A 26,565-nucleotide genomic window follows, 5' to 3' on the forward strand; every position below is an offset into this window, starting at 1 on the left:
ACACACACACACACACACACACACACCGTACACACACACACACACACACACACCGTGACACACACAGTGACACTGACACACACACACACACACACACACACACACATTGAAAGATGCGTAGCAAGGCAGTAGTCGTGAAGACATTTTTACAAGTGTTTGTTTTTGAACCACTTCAAATAAAAATACTACACTACGTTGGCTGTATTCAGTTCACACACACACACACACACACACACACACACACACACACACACACACACACACACACGCGCGCGCGCGCGCACACAAACATACGCACAAGCACGCGCGCGGCACGCACGTCACCACTGACGCACACAAACGTAGACCCCCACAACGACTTCATCCCACACCCACAACAACCGAAGACACAGATACACACATTCTCTAGATGATAAATGTTTGACACCCTCACTGAGAAACCATCAGGGGCACCATCAGGGGCACCATCAGGGGCACCGTTTTCCTTTCTTAGTCTCTCGCCTCAGGGCGGGGACGTAGCTCAGTTGGTAGCGCGCTGGCTTTGTAGCCAGTTGGTCGCTATTAGCGTGGGTTCGATCCCCACGTTCGGCGAGAGATTTATTTCTCGGAGTCAACTTTGTGCAGACTCTCTTCGGTGTCCGAACATCCCCGTGTGCACACATGCGCACAAAAAAGATCCCACGTTCACAGCGAAAGTCTCAGGGCTTGGAAAACACGAAGACACGCATGCATCATATCTCGTCTCCGATTATCATGATCGTATTTCGATACTTTGACGAGACAAACCCAATGCTGGTGTGTCGAAGAAGACAGCCACAGCGGGCTTGTTCGAATCAAAGTATCACACCATATCTTCAACGTAATACCAATACATGTCCCAATATAGACCAGTTGGTCTAAGAGGACGTTAAACCCTAATAGTCAGTCAGTCTCTCGCCTCCACTTTGACACAGAAAGGTTTAGGCCGTAAGAGGTGATCCAAGGCGCCCTCTAGCGTCATGTTGGGGTGTGCGGTCAGGGCCCGTAACTGGTGCATGATGGCGGTGAAGAAGAGGAAGAGTTGCACGTCAGCTAGGCTCTCCCCCGGACACTGCCTGGTCCCCGCTCCGTACGGCATGAAGTGGTCTGGGATCTCCAGGACTTTGTCTTCGTTCAGAAACCTGCGGAACAATATGGCAACATATGGCGTGACATGGCACACTACTGATTACATGAAGTGGTCTGGGATCTCCAGGACTTTGTCTTCCTTCAGAAACCTGCGGAACAATATGGCAACATATGGCATGACATGGCACACTACTGATTACATGAAGTGGTCTGGGATCTCCAGGACTTTGTCTTCCTTCAGAAACCTGTGGAACAATATGGCAACATATGGCATGACATGGCACACTACTGATTTCATGAAGTGGTCTGGGGTATCCAGGACTTTGTCTTCGTTCAGAACCTGTGGAACAATATGGCAACATATGGCATGACATGGCACACTACTGATTACATGAAGTGGTCTGGGATCTCCAGGACTTTGTCTTCCTTCAGAAACCTGTGGCACAAGTTTACACACACACACACGCACACACACACTCAAACACACACACACACACACACACACACACACACCGGCACACACACTGTGACACGCTCGCACGCGAACAATAATAATAATAATGCAAACTTTTATAGCGCTATTCTAGAAAATTGTCTACTCTTAGCGCTTTACAATACATACATCGACCAAGCATACTATACACGCACAGGCAAAGAAACTGACCAAACATAACCAACAAACTATACATGCACAGGCAAAGAAAACGACCAAACATACAATACACGCACAGGCAAAAATAACGACCAAACATAAACAAACATACTATAACCAAACATAACAAACATACTATACGCACGCAGGCAAAGAGAGCAATCAGCACATATAATTATTACTGACATCTAATAATGCAGGCATACAGTGACTGTCACGATCGGGTGACAGAGACCAAGAAAGTGTCACTCAGTGGAGTGCCTGTTCTTGGTCGAGTATGATAGAAAGCGCCTGTACGTGATATTGGGCTACAGCAGAGTTTGCTGACAGTGCTCAACTAGCACGGATGTTTTGTAGTGCACGAGTTTCACAGTGAGGGTTTCTGCTGTCATAGGGCTGACGGTTTTTCGCTGACAGCGCGCACGGGATTTTCACGGATTGAGTTTCTCGTGTCTTTTTTCTGCTTGGGAGGCAGAATTGTGTATAGCTGGACTGGTTTTGTGACAAGGTCAGTCACGTGTTATTGGCTAGGTTGTCTGGGAGAGACACAAGGGCGGCGCACTTGACACCCAGCGGCAGAAGGGGAAGGATCTAATACACAGTTTCTAGAGTATGATGGTTTTTCACCGAGTATTATATTCGGCACTCTAAGGGAACTTCCACCAATTATTTCTTCTCTCTGCCACGTATTTTGCTGAGGACAAGTCGTCAACATTCCTTCGTCGGCGATAGCTTTCGCATAAGGATTCGACAAGGGGTTCTGGAGGTTTTTGGTCACTGTTGACGAACAGAGGCTGTTCCAGGGAGGAGGCGGACTTTGCTTCCATTGAGAGTACAATCATAGGCTTTTGAGGTAATAAATCATTATTTAACGCTGTTGATGAGTCTGTGTTGTGGAATGAAATACTCTCTGTTGTTCTTTCCAGGTTAGCGCATAATTTACTCTCTGTGACGCTAAAATACTAATCTGTATATGGTTTTTGCAGATAGGGAGAGAAGGACGGAAAATGACTGTTTTGTTGTTGTAAAAAGTCCGTTTTGTGCAGGCCCACGTGCTCGATGAGATATTTAAAGATGACATGTTTAAAGGTGGTGGGTGAGGGGTAGCTGACATGTTTAGTGCACCGATGCTTTCTGTTTGCAGCCTTCGTTTCGTTTCGTTTCGTTACGTTCCTGTAACATCTGCACGGCTGACTTTGGCGGGACCTGTTGAAGCTACGCTAACCAGGAGACCGGCTAACCAGGAGACCGGCTAACCAGCGGACCGGCTAACCAGCGGACCGGCTAACCAGCGAACCGGCTAACCAGCGAACCGGCTAACCAGCGAACCGACTAACCAGCATACCGGCTAAGCAGCAGCAGCAGAGATAAAGCTAAGTGCACCATGTCGTACGCACCCCGTTGACCACCGTTGTCTTTTCGTATCTGTGATTTCATTGGAGTAGTGACAACGTGGGGTGTGTGACACCTGCACGAACTAGAGATTTTCGAACAGAACATTCGCATTTAACTATATTTACACGGGTTCAGCGTGTTACTATAGTTTTCTATATACTACTGGCATTTTGTCAGTGAACACTGGTTTTTTTACGTGTTGAGAACGTAAAAGGAACATATTTTGAGTGAAGGCTCGAGGGAGGTGGAGAGTTTATACATAAACAGGCGTCTGAAACTTATACTTTTGTTGACTCTATTTAATTGTATGACTGCGAGAGTGGATCGTGGTGTGGTTAGTTAATTAGTAGTAATTAACCGGTTCATAATCACCTTTAGTGATATATTGAAACGTGACACATGGGGGCCAAGCCGGGATTTACTCAGTTAATTTCCAACTGATAAAGACCCACCAATTAAGGATAACTAAGAGCAGATAATCTCGTCAGTGCTCGACTTATTTTCTGCTTGGTGCTACCCTTTTTTGTATAGTTTTGATCATATACCACACCTTAAGCGATTCACATCTTGCAGGAAATGTAAATTGTAATTTGTGAGTTATTGTATGCGCTAACTGTGATTACTTCCCTTTCCTTTGTTTGTGAATCTTTGTTGTTGTACGTTCAGAGTTTTCCGTTGCAGAGAGCTGAGCGGGGTTAGCGGATTTGTTATTCGTTTTACTCAGTTTTCTCTACATTGTTGTTTCGCATTTTGTAACAGGTTACATTTCTACCGTCTTGTTTTACTTGGATTTTTCTCCATATTTTGACTTTGTTGGAATTTTGGGGGGGAAGGGTCCGAGGACTTCTGTCCTAACCAAGGCTGTGGGAAACGCTTTGTTTCACCGCAAAAAGCAGCCGATAAAGTAGGCCACGGCTGTGGGAAACTCTTTGTTTCACCGCAAAAAGCAGCCATAAAGTAGGCTACGCGATTTGTTCTACACCGTTTGGATTTTTCTTCTGCATTTTCCGGTTGCTGGATTTTTGTATCCATCGCTTTCATCACCGCGTATTCTAGCTATAGCTGCGTTAGACTTACTTTTGTGATAAAGCTTTGCTAAACTAACCATGGCTACAGGGGGATCTCCTACGAGGAGAATAACTTTCGAGACTCCTGGCAGCGAGCAACCGACTGAGTGAGACGCACGCGTTAGAGCCCGAAGCGTTCTAAAACGCTTAGAAGTAGAACGGAAGGAAGAATTTGAGCGACTGACAAGAAAAGAAGAACGTGACCGACAGGACAAGAAGGACGAACTTGACAGACAAGAAAGGGAACGACAGGCAGAACGACAGGCCGAACGTGACCGACAGGACAAGAAAGAGAAAGACGAACTTGACAGACAAGAAAGGGAACGACAGGCTGAACGAGACAGACAGGAAAGGAAAGAAGAACGTGACAGACAGGAAAGGAAAGACGAACGAGACAGACAGGAAAAGAAAGACGAACTTGACAGACAGGAAAGAGAACGAGACAGACAGGACAAACAGGCCGAACGCGATCACCAGCTAGAGCTAGCTAGACTACAGGCCGAGAAGGGTACGCTTACTCAGGCTAGCGCGCCGACGTTTGTTGCCGACCGTACGAGACTGCCGACGTTCGACGATGACAAGGACGAGCTCGACGACTTTTTACGCCGGTTTGAGCGCATTGCATCTGACCAGAAGTGGGAAGAGGCCACGTGGGCTAGCCGCCTTAGCACCTGCTTAAAAGGACGCGCATTGCAGCTCTACAACGCTTTGGATGACGACGAGGCGAGAGACTATCAGGCACTAAAGAAGGCGTTACTCCAGCGCTTCAACCTGACTGCTGAAGCCTACAGACGACGTCTGCGTAACAGCAAGAGACTGAGCGGCGAGCTGAGCCATCAGTTTGTGGCACGCCTTAATCTCTACCTGCGGCGCTGGGTGGAGATGGCCGAGAAGAACTGGACCGTCGACGACCTTGCCGACCTCATAGTCATGGAACAACTGATGTCCAGCCTGCGACCTGAGGTGGTGACCTTCGTGCAGGAGCACCAGCCTAAGACTACTCAGGAGGCAGCCGACTGGATCAGAGTACACGAGGACGCCCAGGCGATCTCTGGCAAATCTTCAGGCTCACGGCCGGGAAAATCGGGAAATTCGGGTTCTTCAGGACCCAAGGACGGGAAGGACGATCAGGGACACAAAGGATCAGGTTCCAGAACTGACATCCAGTGTTACTACTGCAACAAGCGGGGCCACGTGAAGAAGGACTGCCACAAGAGACAGGCTGACCAGAAGGGCGTACACTTTGTTGGCAGCGAGGAGTTAAGGGACGTCACGAGCTCATGCACCATTCCACAACTCTGCGTTCCGTGCTCCAGGAAACATTTCCAGCCCCACTGCAACGTCTACGTTAACGGAGTGAAGGGCGAAGGTCTGCGGGACACAGGGGCAGACATGATAGTGGTTCGGGCGAGTCTAGTTCCAGCTATGGCCTACACAGGAGACAGCATCAGGGTGAGAATGGCCGAGGCATCTCACGCTTACGACTTGAACACGGCAGTGATCAAGGTCGTAACACCGTTGTTCACGGGGACCATTGTGGCCGTCGTCATGGACGATCCTCCATGCGACCTGCTCATTGGGAACCGGGTTCAGTTTGTGGACGGCGTCACCAGGGAGGTTCCCGTTTATCGGTCTCCCGACGTCATTTCAGTGCTCACGCGGGCACAGGCGGAGCGAGAGGACAAACCTCTCAAACCCCTACCTGCTGCACGAGCTGCCCTGGGGAACGTGACCCCCGCGCTTCTCGCGAAGGCTCAGGCATCTGATCCGACATTAGCAACTCCTCGGGAGCACGCGAAGTCGGGGAAGGTGAAGCTGAGCGGGAAGCATGGGAGGTCAAGGTTCCTCAGGGACAAGAAGTTGCTCTACCGGGAGTTCAGCAACCAAGAAGGTACATTCAAACAGGTTGTCGTGCCTCGCGAGTTTCGCGAGGGTGTCATGGCAACGGCACACGACTCGATTCTGGGAGGTCATCTTGGTACCAAGAAGACCACGGATCGTGTCTGGCGCCACTTTTACTGGCCAGGCATCTGCACGGATGTCCGACGTTTCTGTGCGTCCTGCGATAAGTGCCAGAAGGTGGTTGCCAAAGGAAGGGTGAGGAAGGTCCCCTTAGAGAAGATGCCGCTCATCGACGAACCCTTTCGTCTGGTGGCAGTGGACATCATCGGGCCCATCTTGCCTGCGTCTGAGGACGGAAACAGATACATTTTGACCATGGTGGACTACGCTACTCGATACCCAGAGGCGATCCCTCTGAAATCGATTGAAGCCACGCGAGTAGCTGAGGCTCTGGTTACTATGTGGTCCCGGCTGGGAATTCCATCAGAGGTACTCACCGACAGAGGCACGCAGTTCACGGGAGGAGTGATGGCGGAGGTAGCACGACTGCTATCACTGGAGCAGCACTTCACCACTCCTTACCATGCTCAGTGCAACGGACTGGTGGAAAGGTTCAATGGCACCTTGAAGACCATGCTGAGGAAACTAGCTCAGGAGAAACCACGCACGTGGGACAGGTACATCCCAGCATTGCTTTTTGCATACCGCGAGGTTCCTCAGGAGAGCTTGGGCTTTTCCCCATTTGAGTTGTTGTACGGCAGACAGGTACGCGGTCCCATGGCTATCCTGCGTCAGGCTTGGACGGACGAAGAAGCTGACGAGGAGGTGCAGACGACAGCGACCTACATCGTAGAACTCAGGAACAGGATTGAAGAGACCTGCAAACTGGCTCAAGAGAACCTGGGAAGAGCAGCACAGCGTTACGCGCGAGGATTCGACCGCAAGGCACGGCCGCGCAGCTTCAAGATTGGAGAACGGGTGTTGCTACTTCTACCTGTCAAACACAACAAGCTACAACTGCAGTGGCAAGGACCTTTTGAGGTGACAGCGAAAGTGGGCCAGAACGACTACAGGATCGTCATGCACGGGAAAGCACGCCTGTACCACGCCAACCTGCTGCGCGCCTACATAGAGAGGACTGCCTACGGGGAAAAGGACAAAGTGACAGAAGCAGTTGCTGTCGTGATGGACGAGACAACGGAAGAACAGGGAGGAGGACGTGTACCAGTTTGTCCGCTGGAGGCTAGTGAGGATCACACGGACGTGCACATCTCACCTGATCTTGGGGACGACCAGCAGGCGGACTTGCAAGAGATCCTGAAGGATGCAGCACGGGTCCTTACAGACATACCACTTCAGACGCATCTAGAGGAGTTTACCTTCGACTTGCTGGAGAAACAGCCAGTGAGGACGAAGCAGTATCCCATGCCTCATGCCCAGAAGGAGGTGGTCAGGAAGGAAATCGCCGACATGACGAAGTTGGGCGTCATCGAGCCAGCGAACTCTCCCTACAGTTCACCAATTGTGCTTGTGAAGAAGAAGGATGGACGCGTCAGGTTCTGTGTCGACTACCGGAAGCTGAACAAGATTACGGCGTTTGACGCGGAACCCATGCCTGATGTGGACTACCTCTTCAGTCACTTGGCCAAGGCCAAGTATTTTTCAAAATTAGACCTCACCAAGGGATACTGGCAAATTCCAGTTGCCGAGGAAGATCGCCCAAAGACTGCATTTACCACTCCATTCGGCCAGTTCCAGTGGACAGTCATGCCTTTTGGTCTACAGAATGCAGGTGCCGTCTTCACTCGCATGATGAGGAAACTTTTGGAACCATTGAAGCGCGAGGACATCAGCAGTTTCATCGACGATGTGCTGATCGCGACTGAGACATGGACTGAACATCTCGACGCCCTGCGCGACGTGTTCGGAAGGTTGAAGGACGGAAATCTGGGAGCTAAACCGTCCAAGTGCTTCTTGGGATTTCGGGAACTGTCTTTCCTGGGTCATGTTGTCGGCGAGGGATTGCTCGTTCCAGAGGACGACAAGATCCAGAAGATTCGGGAGGCGGAGCCACCGCGCACGAAGAAAGAAGTCAGGTCTTTCCTGGGCCTAGCCAGCTTCTACAGACGCTTCATCCCGCACTTTGCCGAAATCGCACTACCACTGACCAACCTTACCAAGAAACTACAACCGACCGTTGTAGTGTGGACTGAGGAATGCAGCTCCGCATTCAACACCCTGAAGAGGCGACTCACCAGTCAGCCTATTCTCCGACTACCAGACCTGAACAAGGACTTCGTGCTGAGGACAGACGCTTCAGGGAAGGGACTTGGGGCAGTGTTGCTTCAGGAGACAGAGGGGTTTTTGCACCCTGTTTGCTTCGCCAGCCGTAAGCTGACCTCGACCGAGGCAGCGTATGCAACGGTTGAACGCGAGTGTCTCGCCATTGTCTGGGGCATCCAGAAGTTCGAAGCGTACCTGTACGGACGACCTTTCTGTCTGGAGACGGACCATCAACCTCTGCAATATCTTCAGGTTGCAAGGTTGGCAAACGCCAGACTTATGCGCTGGGCGTTGATTCTCCAACCGTACCAATTCACGGTACGCGTCATTCCGGGCGCCAACAATGTTGGAGCTGACTTTCTCTCTCGGGCTGTAGAGGAGAACATGACTGTGAGCGAAACCGAGGTTTCGTCTTGAAGAGGGGAGGTGTGTCACGATCGGGTGACAGAGACCAAGAAAGTGTCACTCAGTGGAGTGCCTGTTCTTGGTCGAGTATGATAGAAAGCGCCTGTACGTGATATTGGGCTACAGCAGAGTTTGCTGACAGTGCTCAACTAGCACGGATGTTTTGTAGTGCACGAGTTTCACAGTGAGGGTTTCTGCTGTCATAGGGCTGACGGTTTTTCGCTGACAGCGCGCACGGGATTTTCACGGATTGAGTTTCTCGTGTCTTTTTTCTGCTTGGGAGGCAGAATTGTGTATAGCTGGACTGGTTTTGTGACAAGGTCAGTCACGTGTTATTGGCTAGGTTGTCTGGGAGAGACACAAGGGCGGCGCACTTGACACCCAGCGGCAGAAGGGCGGGAAGGATCTAATACACAGTTTCTAGAGTATGATGGTTTTTCACCGAGTATTATATTCGGCACTCTAAGGGAACTTCCACCAATTATTTCTTCTCTCTGCCACGTATTTTGCTGAGGACAAGTCGTCAACATTCCTTCGTCGGCGATAGCTTTCGCATAAGGATTCGACAAGGGGTTCTGGAGGTTTTTGGTCACTGTTGACGAACAGAGGCTGTTCCAGGGAGGAGGCGGACTTTGCTTCCATTGAGAGTACAATCATAGGCTTTTGAGGTAATAAATCATTATTTAACGCTGTTGATGAGTCTGTGTTGTGGAATGAAATACTCTCTGTTGTTCTTTCCAGGTTAGCGCATAATTTACTCTCTGTGACGCTAAAATACTAATCTGTATATGGTTTTTGCAGATAGGGAGAGAAGGACGGAAAATGACTGTTTTGTTGTTGTAAAAAGTCCGTTTTGTGCAGGCCCACGTGCTCGATGAGATATTTAAAGATGACATGTTTAAAGGTGGTGGGTGAGGGGTAGCTGACATGTTTAGTGCACCGATGCTTTCTGTTTGCAGCCTTCGTTTCGTTTCGTTTCGTTACGTTCCTGTAACATCTGCACGGCTGACTTTGGCGGGACCTGTTGAAGCTACGCTAACCAGGAGACCGGCTAACCAGGAGACCGGCTAACCAGCGGACCGGCTAACCAGCGAACCGGCTAACCAGCGAACCGGCTAACCAGCGAACCGACTAACCAGCGAACCGACTAACCAGCATACCGGCTAAGCAGCAGCAGCAGAGATAAAGCTAAGTGCACCATGTCGTACGCACCCCGTTGACCACCGTTGTCTTTTCGTATCTGTGATTTCATTGGAGTAGTGACAACGTGGGGTGTGTGACACCTGCACGAACTAGAGCTTTTCGAACAGAACATTCGCATTTAACTATATTTACACGGGTTCAGCGTGTTACTATAATTTTCTATATACTACTGGCATTTTGTCAGTGAACACTGGTTTTTTTACGTGTTGAGAACGTAAAAGGAACATATTTTGAGTGAAGGCTCGAGGGACTGGTGGAGAGTTTATACATAAACAGGCGTCTGAAACTTATACTTTTGTTGACTCTATTTAATTGTATGACTGCGAGAGTGGATCGTGGTGTGGTTAGTTAATTAGTAGTAATTAACCGGTTCATAATCACCTTTAGTGATATATTGAAACGTGACAGTGACAATCCAATACACAGCCTAAGCACATGAACCACAATAGGCTTCTATATAAAAATGTGTCAACAGTACTATTTACACACACACAGACAGTGCTGACACAAAGCGCAGAACACACACACACACACACAAACACACACAGACACACACAGACACACACAAACACACAAACACACACACACACACACACACGTGACCTGTAGGGGTTGAAGCGAGACGGGTGAGGCCAGTAGCGGGCGTCATGGTGCAGACCCCACACGTTGAACAGCACCAGCGTGTCACGGGGGATCTCGTAGCCTGGAAAGAGCACACAACTTGAAACACCATCACCACGACTTTTTGGTGTACAAAACTGACAGGTGCTCGGACACATACGATCCCGACCCACCCCTGTCACTTGCTAACTTTCTTAAGGACTCAATTAATCAGAAGCTAAATACCACTGGTTCATAGTTCAGGAATACAAGTTTTCTCTACCACACACCACTGAAGGTCTCTGAATTAATACCTGCAAGAAGGGTATATACAGATGTGGGTGAACCGAGTTTTCAATTTTAGCATATAAACACTTCATGGCCCTAATTGGCTCTTGTGCCTGTGAGGACGTAAAACTTAAGTAACCAACCGAGTTTTCAAATTGATAGCAACTAAGATGCCACATTCCCCAAAATGACATGATACTGCTGCCCTCTACATGTCACTAAAACCTTATTGAGATCGGTCTGGGACATCACGGTGAAAGGTTCCTGACCTGGCACAACCCCATGGGTCACACAAACCCAGTGTAAACAAGAAATTCCTCTGAGGTAGGAAAAACACCCCCGTCAAAGGGAAATAACCTTCTCAGTTGGTGGCAGTGACTGAGTGAGAATGGTTATTTCCCTTTGACCATTAAGATGTCCCTCTATAAGTCCTTGTATAATTTTAATCCACCAATAACTCCCTAACCGTGTGTTTGACTGGTCCCAAGTTTTGTAAGGACCGTCTCAGGAATGTATAGAACCTGTTCACCAAGTTTGGTGACGATCGGTCCGTTCATTCTTGAGATCTATATGCGAACACAAACAAACAAACACATGGACCGAATCCTATACACACCCCTATACCGGGGGTGTAACAACCGCAGCAAGGGATTAACAAAAAAAGGTATAAAAAAAATGTAATTTAAAAAAAAGGGAAAAAAAACATTAAAAAGTTGCCAAATTCTTTCTGGGACAGAAATCCGTCTAGGACGGAAGAAATCCCACCCCTGCTGATATTGTGACGGCACAAACTCACTACCGACGCCGACCCACCACTGCTGCTATATTACTTTACTATTCCTAAACGTTTTTTATGATTTTATCATGAATTAATTTATGTTCTAAATATTTTTTAGAGAAAGACCAGAGCACAGCTAATTAAAACAACCACTCGCATTAACACAAATCATATGCACAACTTACACGCATCATGCACACACCTTGTTCTCATCACCTGTTCAATACGCATTCATAACACTTCAACATTGATGTTTCTGTCGCTGAAGTTATATTTGTTTTCTTTTTTGTCCCCAAAGGGCAACACACACACAGTGACACTGACACTAGCACACACACAAACAAATCATGACATTACAACAAAAAAGCAAACTAAACTGAGATAGTGTAGCATGTTCGAACGAAAGGATGGACAGATCATCTGATGATGACAGACGAGATGTGTTTGGGACTCGGTCACAGGACTATCACTGTGGACTCATACGAGCATTTCTCTCCTTCCCGTCAACAAATATTGCACGACACCGACTGGTATAGCGATTTTTATTCCTGCCTTTATCTTACACGCTTATACTGCTGACAGTTCACCTTGTCACACATGCATACATCGTCTCTTCTGTATGTGTCAACATGTGTTGCTTCAAAGTACTGGACAGTGCGAAATTAGCATCACACATTGTACATGCATGTTTTTTTTAATCTCCTGGAAGTTTAACCTTCACCGTGCTTCTCAGTTGGGTCGTGGACGAAGTTTTTGATTGAGACTTCATGTAATCTCCAAGCACCCCAATGCCCAACGTCTACAAGATTATCTTTGTAAACAAACACATAAACGAGGACGACCATACCATTGCCCAGCTTTTACAAGATTATCTTTGTAAACAAACACATAACGATGACGTAATGTGAACTACACAGCCCAGGTGATGTGGGTCGTGGACCACCCATATGTGAGGAATTGTACGTCGTTTGTCCTTATTTGGATGGCGTGGGTCGTGTATGACCCATACTCTGCAAAGAGGCGGCAAATCGTTTATGCCTGTTCGGACGGCGTGGGTCATACACAACCCATATTTTTTGCGATGAATACTTCTTTGGAAAGTATGGGTCGAACACGACCCACGTCATCCGTACTGTGTAAGTCAAAGGCAAAGCGTGATCCGGTGAAGGTTAATGTGAAACTAGCAGTCTCTTTACTCCTGTTTGTGGCCAGCAAATGTTGCTTCAAATAAACTATATGTATGTATGGGACGATTTATATAGCGCTTGACGTTCTCCAAGCGCTTTACAATTACATATTAATTTCTGCCGTATGAGATGGAATTTTTTACTCAATATATCACGCATTCACATCAGCCAGTAAATCTCTAGCCAATTAAGGCGAATATTTACTTTTCACGGCCTATTATTCCAAGTCACACGGGTATTTGGTGGACATTTGTATCTATGCCTATACAATTTTGCCAGGAAAGACCCTTTTGTCAATCGTGGGATCTTTAACGTGCACACCCCAATGTAGTGTACACTTTCTTTCTTTATTTGGTGTTTAACGTCGTTTTCAACCACGAAGGTTATATCGCGACGAGGGAAAGGGGGGAGATGGGATAGGGGAAAGGGGGGAGATGGGATAGAGCCACTTGTTAAGTGTTTCTTGTTCACAAAAGCACTAATCAAAAAATTGCTCCAGGGGCTTGCAACGTAGTACAATATATATGACCTTACTGGGAGAATGCAAGTTTCCAGTACAAAGGACTTAACATTTCTTACATACTGCTTGACTAAAATCTTTACAAACATTGACTATATATATATCTAATTTCTGCCGTGTGAGATGAAATTTTTTACTCAATATATCACGCATTCACATCGGCCAGTAAATCTCAAGCCAATTAACCCTTTGACCCTCAGCACTCAGAAGGAATTTTCCCCAAATCTGGGGTACTTCATTAGAAAAATCATATTAATTAATCTAGACCAATCAGAAGTAAACAGGATAGTCCTTGTGTACATGTTCATCCATAGGTCCTAAATCAACACTTTCTGCGATCCTATCATGTCTGGCACATTCACCACGACCTCTGCTTTGAACACGACCACGAACACGACCACCACGACCACGAACACGACCACGCCCTCTCTGTACTGATGTACTTGTCGAAGATATTCTCCTCAGAATAGTCAGAATCAGACTCACCGTTGTCAGGTTCTTCAACATAAACATTGCCTTCTTCGTCGGAACTGTTTTCCTCATCGCTGACATCTCCATTACCACATCAAATATAAAGCGATGAACATCTTCCACATCATACCTACGCACAAACCTCGACGCCATCTTGGATCACATGAAAAAATCCCGGAGAAAAACCTCAAAATACACACTTTAAAATCGCTTTTCAATAACACATGGAGGCAGCCATTTGTAGTAAACTCACGTGACTGACCATGTGATAAAAGTCATGTGATTTGATCATGTGACTAGCGTGAGGGCTGTATTTAGAACAGTGACCTCACAGCCGCGCGTAGATGCGCGGCTGCTAGCGAAAGGCTTAAGGCGAATATTTACTTTTCACGGCCTATCATTCCAAGTCACACGGGTATTTGGTGGACATTTGTATCTATGCCTATACAATTTTGCCAGGAAAGACCCTTTTGTCAATCGTGGGATCTTTAACCTGCACACCCCAATGTAGTGTACACGAATACTATATAGTGTTAACTTAAAATCAAACGCTGCACATGCAAACTAGTTTTTCATGTATGTGTCCACATATGTTGCCTCAAATGACCCTACTGTGTGAACCTAGCATCACAATTTGTACATGCATACTTTTTCTCTCCTGTATGTCTAACCATATGTTGCTTCAAATTACCAGACTGTGTGAACCTAGAATCACACTCTGTACAAGAATGCTTTTTCTCTCCTGTATGTGTCAACATGTGTCGCTTCAAAGCACGAGGCAGTGCAAACCTAGCATCACACTCTGTACATGTATGTTTTTTCTCTCTTGTGTGTGTAAGCATGTGTTGCTTCAAAGTACCCGACTGTGTGAACTTGGATTCACACTTTGTACATGCATGGTTTTTTTCTCCTGTGTGTGTCAACATGTGTCGCTTCAAAGTACCTGACAGTGTGAACTTGGATTCACACTTTGTACATGCATGTTTTTTCTCTCTTGTGTGTGTAAGCATGTGTTGCTTCAAATTACCTGACTGTGTGAACTTGGATTCACACTTTGTACATGCATGGTTTTTTTCTCCTGTGTGTGTCAACATGTGTCGCTTCAAAGTACCTGACAGTGTGAACTTGGATTCACACTTTGTACATGCATGTTTTTTTTCTCCTGTGTGTGTCAACATGTGTCGCTTCAAAGTACCAGGATGTGTGAACTTCGCATCACACTCTGTACATGTATGTTTTTTCTCTCCTGTGTGTGTAAGCATGTGTTGCTTCAAAGTACCCGACAGTGTGAACTTGGATTCACACTTTGTACATGCATGTTTTTTCTCTCCTGTGTGTGTCAACATATGTTGCTTCAAAGTACGAGGCCGTGTGAACTTCGCATCACACTCTGTACATGCATGCTTTTTATCTCCTGTGTGTATTACCATGTGTTGCTTCAAATGACATGACTGTCTGAACTTGGATTCACACTTTGTACATGCATGTTTTTTTTCTCCTGTGTGTGTCAACATGTGTTGCTTCAAATTACCAGACATTGTGAACTTCGCATCACACTCTGTACATGCATGCTTTTTATCTCCTGGTTTCAGCCAGGTATCACTGTGAGTGCTGACTGCAGTCTGTGTTTCTGGTGTCTGCATCTCTTGTTTCAGCCAGGTATCACTGTGAGTGCTGACTGCAGTCTGTGTTTCTGGTGTCTGTATCTCTTGTTTCAGCCAGGTATCACTGTGAGTGCTGACTGCAGCTTGTCCTTCCGTTGTCTGCACTGTAGGCATGGTCGCTGTGTTCTCTGTGGCATCCCTGATCGGAACTGAAAAAAACATGATCCCTCTATAAAGGTTATGCTGATAACAAACCATTCTTAACCCTTACAATAGTGCAATTCTGTAACACACGTTACATAGCCACTGGTGAATAAACAGGGAGAAAAAATGTATGCTGTTTTTAAGAAGACGCAGTCAAGATTGTTTTTCCTGCGCAAGCTGAGATCATTTCATGTGTGTAACAAGATGCTGTACATGTTTTATCAGAGTATGGTGTGCAGTGTGATGGTGTTTGCATCAGTGTGTTGGGGAGGGAATGCCACTGCAAGGGACACTGGCAGGCTGAACAGGCTGATAAAGAAAGCGAGTTCTACTGTAGGCCAGAGCCTTGACACCCTTGAAGTCCTTGTTGAAAGAAGGCTTGCCAGTAAGTCCAGAGCTATTCTGTTCGACCTAGGGCATCCCCTCCACGACGCACTGATGGATCTCCGCATCACACGGAACGCTCGGTTTCTCATGCCTAGGTGTCGAACGGAGCGTTTTCGGCGTTCTTTTGTTCCTGCAGCTGTGAGATATTTTAACAACAACCGAGCCATTGTCCTGGCCACAGACTATAAGTGATGCCTTTTAAATGTACCTCTTAGTGATAGATTTAATATGATTTGATGACTGTTTGACCTTTGATCATAACTAGTGCTGTGATAATGAGCTTTAGCATTGTTGTGATGGTGTTGACACTATATTTGCCCAATTGAGTCTAACTACCTGATGGCTAATCTACTGTGATACCTGTGATAACTGATGATGATTACTGTGATTGGTTTTATGTGTTTGGTTGGTCTCTTCTTTTGGTAGTGCAATAGCGTTAATTATGGATTGTTGTTATCATCATTTGCATGGGGACTTGTCTGTTAGTCCAAACAGTGATATGGTTATTGTGATATTCTTGGCTGCACTTTAACATGGAATGTATGTATGTATGTATGTATGTATGTATGTATTTATGTATGTATGTATGTATGTATATATGTAGGTATGTATGTAGGTATGTATGTAGGTATGTATGCATGTGTGTTGGTGTGTCGGTGTGTTAAGTGTGCAAGTAAAAAGGGTATTGTAGTTGTACATATATTACTTTAGATATTTTTTTGTTATCATGGGTTTTATGAATTTTCTTCTCTTATTCTTTTATAATTATTAATTAATGACCTATATGTGCTGATGACCAATTTAATTTCCTTTGTTGGATCAATAAAATGTTATGAGTTATGAGTTATGAGTTATGAGGATAGCGAAGCGAAAGTACGCAAAGAGAGGAGCCTGTATGAAGACCTCAACGATCGTGGTCAAGTTTAGAGATGCAAGGCGACGAATCATTCATATGAGCGGAAAGATGATTCGGGAGAAAAGTAGTTATGCTTTCTATCGAGTTAGGACATTCGGATTTTACTGGTTGCGCCAGAATGTCAAATCGAAAATTTCTGATTAAATTTTCATTTAATTAATATACTTACCCAACTCACATATATAGCATTAACTCCAGTTTGATACTCTAGACCTTGAAGCACTGACCTTGGTAACAGGGGGAGGTAACTCCCAAAACAAAACAAAACCTTGACAACAAGGTCCGGGAGTTACCCTCCCCTTACCAGCGGCCCGCTCATGCATGGGGCATACTGCCGGTTATAGTCATTCCCAATGAAACACCACCTTTAAACAAAAGTTTGCGGGGTAGGTAGGGAGGGCATTTACTATGTGAGTTGGGTAAGTATATTAATTAAATGAAAATTTAATCAGAAATTTTTGATTAAATCACATATTCTTACTCCAACTCACATATATATAGCAGATTGCTACACAAGGTGGCGGGAAACTCACTTAATCCTTGCACAGAACCTGACCAGCTGCCACCATGGCTGGTAAACAGCTCGTACCATCTTGCCGAGTACTGGTAATATCTCGTCGATAATAGTTAATAAAGACGTCCTCTGACGTCCAGTACGCTGCTTTGAGCACATCAGCAATCCTGCCTGAGTGCAAAACAGCTAGCGAAGTTGCCCAAGTTTGATCATTCGTTTGCAAGAAAAGTAAAAAATATTTCAGTCAGGATCTTTTTTTAATGTTTTTGCTTTATTTTTTTTTTTGGCTGGATTTTCCGACACATTTCCACACTAATCTCAAATTTTCTGTTTTTTGCTTCTGGTTCTTTTTTTACATTTAGTCAAGTTTGGACTAAATGTTTTAACATAGAGGGGGGAATCGAGAGTCGAGGGTCGTGGTGTATGTGTGTGTGTGAGTGTAGAGCGATTCAGAGAAAACTACTGGACCGATCTGCATGAAACTTGACATGAGAGATCCTGAGTATGGTATCTCCAGACATTTTTTCCCCATTTTTTTGATAAATGTCTTTGATGACGTCATATCCGGCTTATCGTGAAAGTTGAAGCGGCACTGTCACGCTCTCATTTTTCAACCAAATTGGTTGAAATTTTGTTCAAGTAATCTTCGACTAAGCCCGGAGTTTGGTATTGCATTTCAGCTTGGAAGCTTAAAAATTAATTAATGAGTTTGCTCATTAAAGTTGTCATTAAAATCGATTTTTTGCAAACAGATTTAAAATTGATTGCATCGTATTCTTTATCACATTCTGAATCTAAAAATATATACATATATATGTTATGTTTACTCTTAAAATGTGATCACAATTAACGAAAATAGATTAATTAGTCTTACAATTAAAATCTAAGAAATCGATCCAAAAATGATTTCATCTTATTCTTTTTCATTTCCTGATTCCAAAACATATAGATATGAAAGGTTGTATTCAAAACAAGCTTTACTTTCTTTACTTTATTTGGTGTTTAACGTCGTTTTCACCCATTCAAGGTTATATCGCAACGGGGAAAGGGGGGAGATGGGATAGGAGAAAGGGGGGAAATGGGATAGAGCCACTTGTTAATTGTTCACAAAAGCACTAATCAAAAAATTGCTCCAGGGGCTTGCAACATAGTACAATATATGACCTTACTGGGAGAATGCAAGTTTCCAGTACAAAGGACTTAACATTTCTTACATACTGCTTGACTAAAATCCCTACAAACATTGACTATATTCTATACAAGAAACACTTAACAAGGGTAAAAGGAGAAACAGAATCCGTTAGTCGCCTCTTACGACATGCGGGGGCAGAGAAATAAGGATGTGGAAAAGAAGACTTTTGGTAAGTGAAATAAAGGTGATGGATCCAGTCAGGTAAAAATAAGACAACAAGAAAGGAATCGGAAAACTGCAGGGAATAGTAGGGAGAGTTTTCTTGGAAGGAAATATAGGTGAAAGGGCTGGTAAGGCAGAAATAAGACAAAAGAAGAGAAGTAAAGGGGTGGGGTAGCTTAGTGGAAACACTCCCGCCACGTGAAGGCGACCCCATGGGAGCTCAAAACAAGCTCAGAAAGTTAACAAGAATACAGAAAAGCGCGCTTTCCTACTTAGCACAATACGCTACCGCGCTAATCTGGCGTGTTGGTCGCGATATAACCTTCGTGGTTGAAAACGACGTTAAACACCAAATAAAGACAGAAAGAATCTGGCGTGTCAATATCACTACCAGACCTGTTTACCCTAAACCCGAGGCAAGAGTACTTTCCCAAAAAGTTGAGTGTATTTTTCAAAAAGTTGGTGTACTTTACAAGCAAAGCCATGTGGGCTAGGGAAAATGTACGCATGGGTGCAAACGTGTTTGTGTAAGAATAGCATGTCTTATGAACACCTTCAGAATTTAACTCCTTCCAATACAACAGGGATAAAACAATTTTATTTACTTGTCAGTTTCAGGGGCGGATCAGTTGCTTTGTAAGGGGGGGTGCACTTTGAATCGAAAGAGAATGTGATTGGCGCGAAGGGCCCGAATTTGCTAGGGGGGTCCGGGGGGCATTGCCTTGTTGTCTTGTACAGAATAACAACTGTGTGAATGGTGCTATACTGAATGAAAGAGTGTGACATGAAGTTCTTGTACATCATTGTAAAGAGTGTGAATGACGTTTTAGTTTAGATGTCAAGCGCTTAGAGCAAGCCTTTTTAACGAAAGTTTTTGATTTAGCGCTATATAAATGTTCTTATTATTATTATTATTATTATTATTGCCCCCCCCCCGAAAAAACGTTTGGCCCAAAGAAGCAAAATGGCGCCATCTGGTGCCATTTCAACTTAGAAATGGTCATAGAATCAGCTTTCCCCAATTTTTTTTTATTTTTTCTGGAGGGGGGGTGCACCTGCACCCTGTGCACCACCCCCCCCCCCCCCCCTCGTCTGCCCCTGAGTTTATAGCATTATAACCAGTGTCTTCCAAACAGATTGATAATGAAAAGATGAAGTTCGTGAAATAACATCTGCGGTTGACAGTGGCAAGTTCATTTTTACAATCATCTCAGAAAACATTGCTTCAGCACGGACTACACCCTTTTCTTCTGGCAGGATTTGCTTTGCGGGAATGAACTTCATAATTCCTTGGCAGCTTTCAGCGGATTTCTTTGCAGCAACCTTGTCCGGGTGAGTTTTGGAACTGCAGTGTCGTTCGATGTCATATTTCCCAGCATGGGCAACGGAGAAATCTGATTTACAATACTAGCAGTGTGCATGACTTTTTCCCATAGTAGACTCCACAATTCCTGGCTCTTTCTTATATTTCTCCAAGAAAATCTGCTGCTTCTGCTGTTTAGATTTGGTACAGTCATCCGAAACTGGCACATTTTTCCGCTTCATTTTGCCATGAACAAGGTTTCCACAGCTGAAGACTCGCTGTCATGGTTATCTCCCTTCGACCGAAACCGGTATCAGTTGTACCATCCCGTAATCAGCACACCAACACCGGAAAACGTATTCTAGACTTTTTCTTAGGCGTATCGCGTATTTGCGTACCGATAATAATTTGGCGTACAAAATACGCCCAAATCGTACTGGTAAACAGGTCTGCACTACGTTTTGCACGTGGGAGGTGAGCGATTTCCTTCACGCGGGGATTGACGAAGCTGTACTGTCTTGGTGAAAAAATACAGTGCGTTCAGTTTCATCCCATGAGTTCGACAGCTTGACTTAATGTAGTAATTTCGCCTTACGCGACTTGTTTTTTACTCACATCTCATTATTGTATTGGCCTTACCGTATTGAAGTGGTTCAGTCCTGTAACAACAATGCGGCGTGTCTTCAGCCACATCAATCTCTATCTTGACGTCTGACACAACGCCTGTGTCTCCTTCCTCCATACTGTAGAGAGAAGCCATGGTCCCTGGCTGTTCACTGTTCAAGGTGTTGATGATCCCTGACTCAGTGGATGTTCAAGGTGTTGATGATCCCTGACTGTTCACTGTTCAAGGTGTTGATGGTCCCTGACTGTTCACTGTTCAAGTTGTTGATGATCCCTGACTCAGTGGATGTTCTAGGTGTTGATGCTCCCTGACTGTTCACTGTTCAAGTTGTTGATGCTCCCTGACTGTTCACTGTTCAAGTTGTTGATGATCCCTGCCAGGTCACCGTTCAAGGCAATGCTGTGAGAAAACAAAACAAAACTGTCAGATTCAACATAAATTTACAGGAAAACAGATGTTGGGGTTTATAGTAGTTATTTTGAATGCATCTTTTCATGCTACTTGACTAAATGTTGTATTTTCGCCTTACGCGACTTGTTTATTGGTGTTTTACCAGTCATGTTTCCCAAGGCTTGTCAAGATTAGCACAAGATTGGAAGAGAAATTAAAGTTAAAGGTTTGAACAAGTTTCAGAGAACTGGTGTCTGATGTAGTTAAATCAGCAAAGCCGATTGTTTTAGTTGCAGTAAGCAACATATAATCCAGGGGCGGATTAGGGGGGGGGGGTGTTACAGGGGTAATGGACCCCCCCCCCCCCCCCGGCCCCCCCCCCAAATTTTTTTTTAAAAACCAAAAATTCTGTCTGTGAATTTTGTATTTTTTTCTGTCTGTAAAGCCGGGGGAAGAGTTAATTGTCACAGTATGCGACATGTCTTCCTTCTAACCATACTATATGATGTCGGGAACAGATATCAGTGAAGATAAATATTGCCATTATTTAATACTAACGTTAAAAGAAATAATGAGTGGCTGCTGACACCAGTTGATCATGTTTAAAATCAAGGATAAGCCACAAATTGTTTATAAAATAGCTAAAATTCTTCAGCTTCAGGGGGGATTTGCCCTCCAGACCCCCCAACGGGACTCTGGACCCCAGGTTGTAACCCCCCCCCCCTCCCCTCTGGCTTAACTGCTCCGCCCCTGTAATCTGTGTTCCCAAGACAATGATTGTATGTATTGGTGTTCCCCTCTTGAGTCTTGTGCTTCAATGTTGCGGTGACTTTGTATGAGCCAAAATAATAGCCCAACATTTTCCAAGATGTCCTCAAGCTTTCTGACACTGACAGTTTTGGCCTAATGTCCCAACATGAAAATGTCTAGCAACACCCTTGTAGGATGTTGGAACGTTTGTTATTGACAAACAATACGTTAAATTTACAAATATATCGACCCAACGGTCTTTAAAGTGCATAGACAAACAATGAGTAACAAGAACTTAGCTTGATTGAATATTTCGGCCACTTGTTGGGAAAGTCCCAAGCGAATGAATCGTATTTCATACGGTATTACGGAGATTTAAGAAACAAAACGTTGGGACGTTTCGTTTTGAAGTTGTGGTAAACGTCATTATTTCGGGGGTCTCTCGCTGGAAAGGTGAAGGTCAACTGAAACGGAACGTGGAACGTCAAAACGCAGTCACGTTTTCCACCCCCAAAAAACGAACAATATTTCGTCAACTTTTGTGAGTATTTTTGCACACTAACAGTTTTATTTGTTGGCCATTTTATGCATTGCTAGATTCATCAACCCTTTCACAGTCTTTCAGCGCTGAGAATGTGTTCATTGGAGGTAGACAACTGTTGTGAACTGAAATATTTTGAAGGGTGCTGATCCTGGTACATTTATCCAACTTCATGGTGAGAAAGCAAATGGCGAAGCAGAAGTAGGTCATCGCATCGAATTTTTATTCTGGCTTCGTATGTGATCAGGTGCATGAATTGAAAAATGTGAAGCTCTTGTGCGTGCAATGCGAGTATGTCAATCCTTTATTGACTCGTGGAGTTGAAATTATGCCATGCCCAGTCAGCGGATCATATCCTGCCATGCCCGGCCTTTCATTCCGAAACGAAACGTGAATACATCTAAATCTTGTCTGCGGCCTATGCCGTCTCGTTACACGTTCCGTTTCGCGGGGTGACTCATTCTCCAAACGAAACGAGCTGCAAAACGAAACGTGCTGTTTCTTAAATCTCGCTATTGTTTAGTCAATGACAACCGTTCCAACAACCTACATGTAGCTTTCTTGTTTTGTGGTTCAAGATTACCCACCGGGTACACCGTTAAATTGTTGGGATTTAGCCAACCCGGACAAAGCGATGCAGTGTAACTCACAGCATCACAATTCACATGCGTTTCAAACCTTACCTTCGAGTGAAGTCTGGGTCCACCATTGAAATTAAAAGCAAAGTCCAGGGGACTGCACTCTCCCACAGTTAAAAATCGATCTGACTAATTACCGCCCGACACCGCCCGATAACTTTCGCTCTCAAGCTCTTTGAACATGCATAACTCCCTTATTTTTAATTTCTATGACTTAAAAGTTGGTACAAAATGAGAAAATGTTGTGAAGATAGTAGATATATAAACATATTACATGTACATGCTTTAGTTTGAGGTCGGGCGGTGGGGCCGTCTAAAAACAAGTCTGACATGCTTTCACTTTTGCTCTCAAGCTCTTTTAAAATGCATCATACCTTCCTTATGTTTATCTAATTTTATTTCCATGACTTTAAAGTTGGTACACCGCAAGAAAATACCATACAATTACTATAAAGTCAAAAATATAATGTGGATATGCTTCGGTTTGAGGTCGGGCGGTAATAACTTAGTTAGAGCCGTTTAATACATGGCACATCAAGTTAATAGTCTTCCGGTGGTCATTTCAAATTGACGCACAATCAAAGCCGGATTGAAACCCACAGAGCGAAGCACATACAGGAGCACATACAGGAAATGTGCCCATTGCGGGTGTAATTAGAAACCTCCTCCGGTCGGACCTAACAACAAAAAGAATACAGTACAAGTGACACCTGCTGATAGTCAAAGGGAAGTAACTGTGTAAAGTGTCGACCCAGAAAATATACTGCCTTACTTCCCGTTCACCGCTTAAGTAGAGGTTACACGCCGAGTCTCAGTGATTATTAAAAATAATGGTCGAAGTTAGCGGATCATGAAAAATGCGAGCTTTAGCGAGCTTTTTCATGACCGCGAACTGAGACCATTATTTTTTATAATCACTGAGACGAGGTGTGTAACCTCTTTATTCCTCCTTTCTTCAGTTATTCAAAGAAAAGAGGAGGTTTTTTGCGAAAGTTTGATCGAATCCTATTCACTCAACCAGTCAACCTGCGCAGGCGATCGATTAATGCGCGGTTGTATAGTTCCGTGCAAATCATTCCATTCTGTTAACACTTCTTGTCAGTTTTCCTATTTTGGACTAAAATCAAGTACACAGATATGCTGTTATTCTGCTGTGGCGGCAAAGGCAGATATTGTGTGTTCTGTATATGTTTTGGTATCGCTTAAATAATATTCTTTCGTCAAATTGACTAGCAGACGAACTTTTGCACCCGTGTTCCAACGTTAAAAACTGTATGAAGTTCAGTTTTCTGGGGAAAATAGTGTATGAAACCGCTTTATGTTGTTTAAATTGATGAGATGTGTGCATTTGGTTGCGTGTGATCCGTGTTTATTAAATGAAATATTGTTGAAAACTGACCGTCGGATTGCAGTCTGTTGTCGAAGAAACTGAGTGAAAAGAAGGGGAACTACTCTTGTCGCTAGACAAAGTATGAGTTACTTGCCTTGCGGGAAATTGCTTGTGATGAACGTTTGAGCACAGCAAATCTAGATTCAGAAAACAACCGAACTCATGGATTTTATATGAAGATTCGTGTGTTCAGGCCAGTAGTTGTTAATTTAAATGCGGTATGTTTGTATTGTTTGCTCCAGAGATGTATACTTCGTACGTTAGAGCGTTCGGAACTTTTCAGTCGCAAAAAGTAGTACCGAAACAGAACAACCTCTCAACCCATTGCACTATCGAGGATTCAGGCTGTTGCTGGGTCGTTATTTGTTTGGTTGCTGGGTCATTATCGAAAAATAACTAGCTCTACAAGTTTACAGAGGTAAAGAAGCAGAGGGGAGAATAAGCCCAGTTACTTCACAAGATGGTATACGTTGATAAAAGGGCGGCTACAACAAGTTGTTTTTTTCATGTGTAAGCAGGGCCAGATGGAGGGGGGGGGTCTGAGGGGGGTGGGTGTGGTTCCCCCCCCCCCCCCTAGCCGCTGGCCGCCCGATGTATCCCCTCCCCCCCCCCCCTGCCGCCACTGATAGGCGCCGCCCCTGGACCCCACATGGGGCCCCAACGGCACCTGCCACATTTTTGTAGACCCCCCCCCCCCCACCCCCACCCCCTCTATAATACTAGATCCAGCCCTGGTAAGTGAAAACGTTGTTTGGGATATTAAAAAGTCAAGTTTTGACAATGTTTTAATATCAAGGGGGAATCGAGACGAGGGTCGTGATGACGGTGTGTGTGCACGGTGTGTGTGTGTGTGTGTGTGTGTGTGTGTGTGTGTGTGTGTGTGTGTGTATATATATATGTCCCCCCGCGGGTTAGGAGGAAGAATTTACCCGATGGTCCCCAGCATGTCGTAAGAGGCGACTAACGGATTCTGTTTCTCTTTTTACCCTTGTTAAGTGTTTCTTGTATAGAATATAGTCAATGTTTGTAAAGATTTTAGTCAAGCAGTATGTAAGAAATAAGTCCTTTGTACTGGAAACTTGCATTCTCCCAGTAAGGTAATACATTGTACTACGTTGCAAGCCCCTGGAGCAATTTTTTGATTAGTGCTTTTGTGAACAAGAAACAATTAACAAGTGGCTCTATCCCATCTCCCCCCCCCCCCCCCCCCCCCCTTTCCCCGTCGCGATATAACCTTCGTGGTTGAAAACGACGTAAAACACCAAATAAAGAAATAAATAAATATATATATATATATGTGTGTGTGTGTGTGTGTGTGTGTATATATATATATATATGTGTGTGTGTGTGTGTGTGTGTATATATATGTGTGTATGTGTGTGTGTGTGCGTGTTCGTGTGTGTGTGTGTGCAGAGCAATTCAGAGTAAACTACTGGACCGATCTTTATGAAACTTTACATGAGAGTACCTGGGAATGACATCCCCAGACTTGTTTTCATTTTGTTGATAAATGTCTTTGATGACGTCATATCCGGCTTTTTGTAAACGTTGAGGCGGCACTGTCACACCCTCATTTTTCCATGGAATTGATTGAAATTTAGGCCAAACAATCTTCGAGGTTTAGAAATTAATACATGAGTTTGGTCATTAAAAATCAGAAAATTGTAATTAAAATTATTATTTTATGAAACGATCCAAAAATAATGTTATCTTATTCTTCATCATTTTCTGATTCCAAAACTATATATTTATGTTATGTTTCAATTAAAAACAAGCTTTGAAAATTATAAATATGAAAACTATGATGAAAAATAAATTTCCGAAATCGATTATAAAACACTTTCATCTTATTCCTTGTCGGTTCATGACTCCAAAAACATATAGGTATGATATGTTTGGATTAAAAACAAGCTATTTTGGCTTGTCAATGTCACTGCCATTGCCACGAGCGGTGAACTGACGATGCTACGAGTATACGGTCTTGCTGAAAAAATGCAGTGCGCTCAGTTTTATTCTGTAAGTTCGACAGCTTGACTAAATGTCTCTCTTTCTTTCTCTCTTTCTCACACACACACACACACACACACACACACACACACACACACACACACACACACACACACTGAAAGAAGCGTAGCAAGGCACTGGTCG

The 26,565-nt window shown here is 44.6% G+C and overlaps 2 protein-coding genes across 2 annotated transcripts; one reads left to right on the plus strand and one right to left on the minus strand.

The window, feature by feature from the left end:
* Positions 1-172: 172 nt before the first annotated feature.
* LOC138976801 (cytochrome P450 2U1-like) lies at positions 173-23,156 on the minus strand. Its single transcript, XM_070349692.1, has 5 exons — positions 23,070-23,156; positions 20,720-21,104; positions 15,330-15,611; positions 10,558-10,657; positions 173-1,160 (listed from the first exon to the last, which is right to left on the minus strand). Exons 2-5 carry the CDS (start codon positions 20,838-20,840, stop codon positions 926-928), a joined length of 738 nt encoding a protein of 245 aa, XP_070205793.1. The 5' UTR covers positions 20,841-21,104; positions 23,070-23,156; the 3' UTR covers positions 173-925.
* Positions 4,980-10,420, plus strand: LOC138976796 (uncharacterized). Its single transcript, XM_070349686.1, has 2 exons — positions 4,980-9,419; positions 9,711-10,420. Exon 1 carries the CDS (start codon positions 5,104-5,106, stop codon positions 8,761-8,763), a length of 3,660 nt encoding a protein of 1,219 aa, XP_070205787.1. The 5' UTR covers positions 4,980-5,103; the 3' UTR covers positions 8,764-9,419; positions 9,711-10,420.
* Positions 23,157-26,565: the final 3,409 nt, after the last annotated feature.

This window comes from Littorina saxatilis, linkage group LG9, assembly GCF_037325665.1.
Source record: "Littorina saxatilis isolate snail1 linkage group LG9, US_GU_Lsax_2.0, whole genome shotgun sequence".
Lineage (NCBI taxonomy): Eukaryota > Metazoa > Mollusca > Gastropoda > Littorinimorpha > Littorinidae > Littorina > Littorina saxatilis.

Excerpts from the sequence above, each read along its gene's own strand:
- LOC138976801 (XM_070349692.1), bottom strand. The coding sequence starts at position 20,840 with ATGGCTTCTCTCTACAGTATGGAGGAAGGAGACACAGGCGTTGTGTCA. Across the intron at positions 10,658-15,329 it reads TGCGAAGTTCACAATGTCTG|GCTACGAGATCCCCCGTGAC; the intron begins GTAATTTGAAGC and ends TGCTCTTTCCAG. Across the intron at positions 1,161-10,557 it reads TCTCGCTTCAACCCCTACAG|GTTTCTGAACGAAGACAAAG; the intron begins GTCACGTGTGTG and ends ATTGTTCCGCAG.
- LOC138976796 (XM_070349686.1), top strand. The coding sequence starts at position 5,104 with ATGGCCGAGAAGAACTGGACCGTCGACGACCTTGCCGACCTCATAGTC.